Source organism: Branchiostoma floridae, chromosome 5, assembly GCF_000003815.2.
Source record: "Branchiostoma floridae strain S238N-H82 chromosome 5, Bfl_VNyyK, whole genome shotgun sequence".
NCBI lineage: Eukaryota > Metazoa > Chordata > Leptocardii > Amphioxiformes > Branchiostomatidae > Branchiostoma > Branchiostoma floridae.
The window spans coordinates 1,268,587-1,278,341 of NC_049983.1; the positions used below are offsets into that span (position 1 = coordinate 1,268,587).

General features: G+C 39.2%; 1 protein-coding gene across 1 annotated transcript; it reads right to left on the bottom strand.

Annotated features, from left to right (window-relative positions):
- Positions 1-3,973: 3,973 nt before the first annotated feature.
- LOC118416546 lies at positions 3,974-6,510 on the bottom strand. Its single transcript, XM_035821677.1, has 2 exons — positions 6,252-6,510; positions 3,974-5,439 (listed from the first exon to the last, which is right to left on the bottom strand). The coding sequence occupies exons 1-2, from the start codon at positions 6,329-6,331 to the stop codon at positions 4,344-4,346; spliced, it is 1,176 nt and encodes a 391-aa protein (XP_035677570.1). The 5' UTR covers positions 6,332-6,510; the 3' UTR covers positions 3,974-4,343.
- Positions 6,511-9,755: the final 3,245 nt, after the last annotated feature.

The window sequence follows — 9,755 nt, forward strand, 5'->3', positions numbered from 1 at the left end:
ACTTTCATCCTGCTTTTGTAGCTTTAATTCTCTCCAGAACTTTTGAGGATTTTCTTTACTGAGTTTGCTTAGTTTGTGCCATTGTCTTTCGTTGAAAAGCCTTTTTTCTGTTTTGATTTTCTTCTTGTAGACTTTTAGATTGCAAAAATACGTATGGCGGACATCAAGTCTCCACGGACATTTTGAAAATTGGGAAGCTAAGTTATTGATTTTGCGTTTCAGCGAGGCGCATGATGGAGTGTACCATGGCTTACTTTTCTTTTTCTTTCTTCTTTTGTTCCTGAAAGTGATTTTTCTTAAAGATTTGTCGGCCACACGTGTGATAATGCCAGCAAATTCCTCTACTACACTCTCTACGTTGCAGAATGACTTATCCATAAACTTTTGTATGTCATTCAATGTTGATGGATCATGGAGCGCGTCTGAGAATTTCACTTTTGAGTCTTCATCCCAGATGTACTTATTTGGCAGAGGATGTGTTGGGATTTGAACCTGCTTAATGTACGGTGAATAATTTGTGGAAATAGAACAAGACAACAAACAATGGTCTGAAAACACAGAGAGATCATTCACTTTCAAATACTGAACTTTGGATAGAAATTCCGAGCTAACAATGAAGTAATCAACCACACTTGAACCATTATACTTGTGGCAGGTAAATTTACCGGATAAGTCTCCTGCGACCCGGCCATTTAGGATATTAAGAGTGGCTGCCGAACAAAGGTCAATTAAATTATTACCGTATCTATTAATTGTTTTGTCGTAACTCGATCTCTGAGGCGTGTCTTTTAGATCTATGGAGTCGTGGTTTAGACAATCATCTTCAATTACTGTTTCCTGAAGGGACGCTGTTCTGGCGTTAAAATCACCAAGCAGCATGACATTACCTTGATTTGAGAATTTGCATATGTCATCTTGTACAATATCAAATAGGGAATTGTTTTTCGTTTCTGGGATTGATGAGTTTTCCGGAGAGAAATACACACAGCCGACAAACAGATCTTGCTCTAGGCCAAAGAATATCTTATCTAACTTACACCAGAGGATATCTTTGTGTTTAGATGGTAGTTTTGTAAGACCTTTGGTGAGTTTGTTTTTGAACATAATGACTATCCCGCCTGAACTTCTTTTGGCAGTCTTTTTACATCCCTATCACTTCTAAAATAATTAAAAGATTCTATTCTACATTTTTCCCCTGGCTTGAGCCAGGTCTCCTGGAGGCAAACAAAATCATATTCTTCTAATCTAGAAACGAACTCTTCATCTTGACATTTCCTCCTAAGACCACCTTGAACGTTCCAAGAACAGAACTTAAGTGCTACCTTTTGGATAGACATTCTTGGGTCAAAGGTGCCGAATTAGGAAGCCGGAGGTATCACAGACAATAATAGAGCATGGTTACATATGAGCGGAGTGTATCAATACAAAATTAACGTAACAATGGGGCATTACACAAGTAGGTATACATATGTATTCTATATTTTTAGGATCAGGTCAAAATTAGGCTATTATAGTTGAGAAAGTTTGGCGTCGAAAAATAAGAAAGGGATATTTAGTTACCTGATTCAGTCAGATTAGTCCGATATGCATCTAATGTGCATTTCTAAGTCAGTATCTCAGAAAGTCCGTCAGCATGTTCACGAGCTTCTCTGCCATGTGACGTTTGTCTTCCACGGGCATATCAAATTGCGTCAGTTTCCAAAAAATGCTCTCTCTTCACAACCTGTGGCTGAATTGCGAGAAGTTTGCAATAGGTTAACGTTGTTTATATGTACATCGCAAGGGTCTGGAGCGACTGCCGTTCGGCGCTAAGTCAGTAGACCTTAATACGACAGTTATTGCCCCGGTTGCGGCCATAGGACTGTAGGCTTTGACGAACACCGCGAAGAACCCCTTATTTTTTCGTATTGTGTTTTTGATTTCGTATGGTGTTCTTTAACGCGCTTGAGGTGCGGCTCGTCTCAAACACCGAACCGCTTGCGTATCTACGTCTTCTTCATCTCATGGTCTTATCCGTGACGCTTTCTTACGAAATATCTTACGAACAAAAAAAAGCAAGGTGGCTCGATCCTAATCTAGACCATGTTTCAAATGATATGTAACTTTCTGAACTGCGTCAAAATAATTTCCGGTTTATCTTATCTTATCATTGCTACTTTGCATTTCAAACAGAATTTTCCAAAAGTTTAGCACGGGGTGTGTATTTTAACCCTCAAACCACCGTATGGGGTCAAAACTGACCCCAGGCGCATATCAATGTGTGCCATTATGTCGTTTCTGGTCTAAAACAAATTTCCTTCCAGGAGTTTGTTTGTACATCTGTCCTATAACTTCTTATACGTTTTTACCGAGATTGGCTAATTGTTAATTAAGTTATCCTCGAAAGTTTATGCATGGTCCAGTGGGGTCAAAACTGACCCCAGCATTTTTTTAAACAAACGTTTGCGACCCACACCTAAACTACTTATCGTAGGATCACAAAATTTTCAGAGAATGATGTACATGTAAGCCAAAATTATTGTAACAACTTTTGTGCCATTAACATGTTATATGACGACATTATGACGTCATCTAGGTAATATCGGCCGCCATCTTGGATTTTGACTGATGACGTCATCAAATTAGCATAAATAATGAACATTGAGTCCTGAAATTTACATTGAATTTCATAAGATGTGATAAACAACTATTATTTGCCAAGAAAACCTTAAAACTTAAATGTTTAATACAAAATTGGAAAATTTCGTAATAAATATGTCTGTCAGAATTCCGTTGCCATGGCAACATGAAAAATGATGAACATACTTTGTTCACTGAAAATGTTTGCTATCAACATTTTCTAAAAAGTTACTAAGTTTGGTGGCCCTAGCATAAGCCATTCAGGCGCTATATAGCATTAAAGCTGGTACAGGCATAAAAAACCTCCTTCCCGGTCTGAATAGCGTTTGTGCAAAATGTGGTCCTCATGATCTTTTGCATAAATTATGATAATGAGCTAAAAGTATTCTCACCTAATTATGTCAGAGTGTCCCATATATATTAATGAAACTATACATATATACAAATCACAAAAAGATTCACACAAAAAACTGTATTTGTACAAAACGTTTTGGGGTCAGTTTTGACCCCATACGGTAATCTACGTCACAAAAAAGCTACGGTGGTTTGAGGGTTAAGACTGTTACGTATAATCTGTGGTCAAATCGGTCAGAACTTTCGAACATGTGTATAAATAAGTATCAAGCTAGACTTGTTGTTATATATGCTGGATGTCCATCGCACTGCGATGTTATATATAAGACTATATTAGTTTGGTTATATGGATGGTATATTATAGGAATTCAATGAAATATTATATTCCGATTTCTTGATACGTCAATACTGTGCAGTTAGTTACATGTACATGATATGTGTGGGTGTAAAGGTGGTATCTCTAATATCTCACTGCACTTTGGGCACCGGTGCGGCACTGCGGGGTTAGGTAGATTACTCAACGAATTTCAGATATAAAGAGCGAATTTTCTATTTTTCTATATTTTGTGGTCTTCTAAGTCGTGCTTTTACGTATTTTACAATATCTAAATTATTAAAAAAAGTCGGCGAAAAAAACAAAACAGTGCTGCAATGAACGAACCGCATAGTTCTAGGACACTTTTTTATTATTTATTTGACACTTATTTTTGCCCGTGTAAAAATTTGCCCGTGAAAATGACGCGCTGTGTCGCGCCGCAGTGTGTCATTATTTTGCCTCGTGTAAAGCGGCCCTATGTAACAATCCCGGTCTTTTTTACGGCTTAATTGGTACTAATTAGAAATATCGCATATCAGCTTTATGGAAAGACAATAGTCAGATTGATGGCGCTGCGCTACGTTATATATCGGGTCTTTTAGAAAATCATTGAAAGCTTTTTCTTTGGAATGTTACACAACTGTTAACAACTATTACACAATATCTAATAGAACTGTCTGGAACGTTACACAACTGCAACACAACTGTTACTCAACCGTTACACGAATATTCTTCTGGCATCGTATGTCTTAGGTTCAATCTAATCTAATAAAACAAAACAAAACAAAATAGAATATCAACATACTGACCCTAGTGTTACACAACTGGCAAACAACTGTTACACAATTGTTTCGTGTTCTTCACGAGAACTGTGACATAACCATTACACAACCGTTACACAACATTACTCAACCGATGTACGAAAGTTTTTGTAACATTGTATGTCTAAGGCTTCATCTAATCTAATAAAAGAAAGAAAAAAATTAAACGAGGAATCCCCGACCCTAATTTTTTTCAGGAGTGTAACCGTAAACACAACATTCGTTCCTAGGCCCTACTGTTGTCCATATAGTTGCTTCTTCCGTCGTGATAACGGCAGAACACTTTGTATCAAGTTGCTTATGGTATCGTCCCGTTCAGAGTTATGTAAGTTCTCCTCGTTTTCTTCGATCACGTTTTCGAGCTTGTCCAAAGACGAGGTTCTAAAGTTTGTCGACCCGATGCTCGCCCTTCTCGTGGCAGTTGAACCCGGCGCCAAAAACTTACCGTGGTTCGTGGTGGAAAGAGACGGTAGGGAGCTTCTCCGGACCCGAGAGAAAGAACTGGAGCTGGCCGGTAACTGTTTGGTGTTGGGCCACGTTTGTTTTACAGCCTTCAAAGCAGGAAAGCCGACTTTTAACAAGTCACTTGACATATGCATGGACGCTACGCTCGCTCTACGCTGGATCTTAGCCGAAGTCTTCTTGTTCTTCTGTTCGTTCTCTCCTGCATTTTCTTGAGTGTCGTCTGCGAGTACTCTGAGAGCCGCATCAGCTTTTAGTCTCGCTGTCTGGAAAACCTGGTCCTGTTTTTCAACGGAAGATTCGTCCACGTTCAAGAGGGATGCGAGAACTTTCGCGTCCATCCTGGGGCGGCGGACTAGTCTGGGTTTGACCGGTCCCTTGCTGCTTTCTTCGTCGGTAGATTTTGAGGAACGTTTGTGATCGCGATTCTTTTTAGTTTTCGAGGGCAACTTTATATGCGGTGAAACGTCTTTGTCTTTTGGTTCTAAGCGACTTGACCCTTTAGATCTCACGGGAATATGGTACAAAGTCCGTTGTATGAAAGGATGCTCCGGTAAAGAGGTTGCTCGACTCTTAAACGGTTTAGTATCAGGGTCGAGTTTTATACCTCCTTGCTTTTGGGTAACGCCGTGCGAGTCTTGAAACACGTCTGGGTATTGGATATCTCCCGTCCAGGTCGAAGACATTTTAGATATGGCTGCATTTTCCTCCTTTTCGTTCGATTTCTTTGGCAACGCCGTCCGGGTGTATCCTCCTTGTAATGGTGTCGTCTGTTGCACCCGTTTTCTCGAATTCTCCTTGTTGTTTATGTCCAGAAGGCGTTTGTCTATGTTCTGAAGACGAGGCAACAAGCGACTCTGTTCCAATCTGAAATGTTTAGATAAATATTTAAGAGTAACGTTAAGAGTAGTCACAAACTTCCGTATAAAAAAAGATTTTAAAAGAGTTGAGAAAAGTCTAGATTTACTTTTCCTTTATTCTTTATTGCAAGCACTAACAATATTAATGGCAAATACTAATTAAAAATGGATAATATGATGCATAGACCAACATAAAGACATCAAATCATAGCACTCTCTATACACAGGCGTCTCCAGAGCTTTTTATGTTGTGGTAGAAAGATCCCGAATAAATACAGCCTGAATAATGGAATACCAAGAGTGGACAAGTCGATATACGAAAGATAGGACTGTTTACACCATCTGAGATCAAAATTATTGTACGATTAATTGAATACAAACATTTCGCTGGCACTGCAGGATTGATAAATTCAGTATTAGGCGAAAACAATTGTTGTAGGCAATGCAATATTTGAATGGGGCTCTCGATCGAAATGTCTCGTCTGACTGAAATTCTTTTTTTTATTTTGGTTTTGGACAGACAAGGACAATGTGGCCCTACACTCAAGTTAGTAACTTATTCTAACAGTGCCACATACACAGTACAGACAGAAGGTAAAGGTAGTCTTTCCCTTTACCTCCAAGACGTCCGAAGTCAGGTACCCATTTTTACACCTGGGTGAAGTGAGCAAGGTCGTGTAAAGTGCCTTTCCCAAGGTCACAACTTCGGGGGCACGGCGGGTATCGAACTCAGATTCCAAGCCGAACGCTCTACCAGCTACGCCACAAACTAAAATTCTACATTCATTGGAGTATTTATTCTTGTCGACGACTCCTTACCTGTCGGATTTCCAGGCGACTCGTCTTTCATTCTCCAGCAGGTGCATTTCCAAGACATGCTGTTGTTTCTCTCCTGGCATCTTTTGACGGTAGGTCTTCGTCTCTCTGTCTTCCTCGAGTAACACGCGAGCGTATCAATAACTGCGCAAGGAGGTTCTCACCTCCTTGGTCTTTTTATGGTTTTCTCCGTGATGCTTTCTTACGAAATATATTACGAAATATATTACGAAATATATTACGAAATATATTACGAAATGTATTACGAAAGATATTACGATAGCACCTCCCTTCAAGGAAAAAAATCAAGGCGGACCAGCCCCTATCTAGACCACATTTGAAATGTTATGTAACTTTCTAGACTGCGACGAAATAATTTGTAGTTTACCTTATCTTATCTTATCTGTCCTACTTTGCATTTCAAACGGGATTTCCCAAGAGTATCGCACTGGATGTGTATTTAAAAAAACTGTTACGTACTGTGGTCGAGTACGGTCAGAATTTTCGCACTACTAGCATCTTATGACGGTAATTCTTCATCTCATTGTCTTCCATGAGCCCTACTGCGTGCGTATCTACATTTCCGCGAACCTGTTCTTCATTTTTATGTTATTATCTGTGATGTTTTCTTACGAAATATTTTATACACTTCGCCCTCGTCCAGACCGTATACCAAATGTTTGGTAACATTCTAGACTGCGACGAAATAATCTTCAGTTTATCTTATCTTATCTTATCTTTCCTACTTTGCATTTCAAACGGGATTTCTCAAGAGTACCACACTGGATGTGTATTTAGAAAAAAAAATGTTACGTACTGTGGTCGAATACGGTCAGAATTTTCGCACTCCTAGCATCTTATGACGGTAATTCTTCATCTCCTTGTGCTCCATGAGCACTTCTGCGTGCGTATCCACGTCGTCAGAAAACCTGTTCTTCATTTTTATGGCATTATCTGTGATGCTTTCTTACGAAATGTTTTACACAATCCGCCCTTGTCCAGACAATGTTCCAAATGCTAGGTAGCTTTCTAGACTGTGACAATATAATTTGTAGTTTATCTTATCTTAATTATCTTTCCTACTTTGCATTTCAAACGGAATTTCCCAGGAGTTTCAAGGGATGTGTATTTAAAAAAAAAAACTCTTATCGTACAATCTGTGGTCGAGCACGCCCAGAATCTATGCACTTGTGCAAGTTTTTAGATTGTATATAAGGCTTTCTTGTGGCCATAGGACTGTAGGGTTCGAGTCTCTCACACCGCAAAGGACCATAACTTTTTTTCGAAAATTGTTTGATTTTTTTTCACGTGCTTGAGGTGTGGCTCTCCTTAAAGGCCCCCTCTCACTTGACGTGCGGCACGCTTGCGGCATTGCTGCGTTCGGAAGATGCTCAACGAATTTCAGAGATAAAGAACGAATTTTCTTACTTGTTGTATATTTTGTCGTCTTTTATGTTATACTTTTACGTATTGCGCATATTGCGCAATATCTGAATCATAAAAAATCGAAGAAAATAACAGGGAACGAACGCCGCAATGCCGCAAGCGGGCCGCACGTCCGCACGTCAAGTTGAGAGGGGGCCTTAAGCAAGAGACCTCGTTAAAAAGTTAGGTAACTTTCTAGACTGTGACGAAATAATTTGCAATATATCTTATCCTATCATTTCTGCTTTGCATTTCAAACGGGATTTCTAAAGAGTATCACACCGGATGTGTAATTTAAAAACTATTACGTGCTGTGGTCGAGTACTAGCATCTTTTAAAGGTAATTCTTCATCCCCTTGTCTTCCATGAGCAGTACTGCGTGCGTATCTACGTCTTCCGCGAACCTGTTCTTCATTTTTATGGTGTTATTCGTGATGTTTCCTTACGAAATATTTTATACAATCCGCCCTCGTCCAGACAGTATACCAAACTTTCGAGATTGCGACGAAATAATTTGCAGTCTATCTTATCTTATCTTTTCTACTTTGCATTTCAAACGGATTTTCCCAAGAGTATCACACTGGATGTGTATTTTTAAAAACTTTTACGTATAATCTGTGGTCGAGTACGGTCAGAATCTATGCAAGTGTACAGGTTTTAGCTTGTATATAAGTTTTTGTTGCGGTCATAGGACTGCAGGGTTCGAGCCACTCTCACCGGAAAGGACCATAACGTTTTTCGACACGGGACCTCCATTTAACGCAGCCCATGTCTACACCACATTCAAAATGATAGGTAACTTTCTTGATTGGCACGAAACAGTTTTCAGTTTATCTTATCTTATCTTATCTTTCCTACTTTGCATTTCAAACGGAATTTCCCAAGAGTATCACACAGGATGTGTATTTTAAAAACTGTTACGTATAATCTGTGGTCGAGTACGGTCAGAATTTTGCACGCTTTTAGCTTATACATAAGGCTTTGTTATGGCCACAGGACTGTAGGGCTTGAGCCACTCACACTGCGAAGGGCAATAACTTTTTTTCTATAAGTGTGGTGTTTCTTTTAACGTTCTCGAGGTGTGGCTCTCCTAAAACACGGGACCTCTATTTAACACAGCCCTTGTCTTGATCACATTGAAATTGTTAGGTAACTTTCTTGACTCAGGCACGAAATAGTTTTCAGTTTATCTTATCTTATCTTTCCTACTTTGCATTTCAAACGTGATTTCCCAAGAGTATCACACGGAGTGTGTATTTCTAAAACTATTACGTATAATTTGTGGTAGAGTACGGTCCGAATTTATACGAGTGTGCAAGTTTCTAGCTTATATATAAGGCTATGTTGTGGTCATAGGACTGTAGGGTTCGAACCACTCACACTGCGAATCTTTTTATATGAGTGTGGTGTTTTGTTTTTTCATGTGCTCTAGGTGTGGCACTCCTCGAACACGGGACGCAGCCCTTGTCTACACCATATTCAGAATGATAGATAACTTTCTAGTTGGGCTGTGACGAAATAATTTTCAGAATATCTTATCTTTCCTTCTTTGCATTTCAACCGTGATTTCCTAACAGTATCACACAGGGTGTGTCACACGTACAGGGTGTGTATTTTAAAAACTGTTGCAAATAATCTGTGGTTGAGTGCGGTTAGAATTTCGCACGTGTGTACTTAGCTGCACGTGTTGTTATATATAAAGCTATGTTGATTTGCTCATTATGGATGGCATATTCTGGGAATCCCAAGAAATGACGAGAGCGAGCATGCAATATGAAAAAAAAATGTGCAAAAAAATACTTTTATGCTGAAATCAAAGTGGTCAGGAAGGTTGAACAAATGACTAAACAGAGTATGGTATACCTAACAATAGATTCATCATTTATGTTATTTTGTATCTTCTTCTTTAACCTTGGCATTCTATGATTTTAATAGACGTTTTCCGACGTTTTGTTTGCAATGTGCACAATATCTTTGAACAGTTTGCAGCTACTTTGTACGCTTTACGTAATGGTTGAATCTTTTTTAACGGCCGAAAATTGATGGCGGTGGGGATGTCATTCATAGAATCAAATCAACATG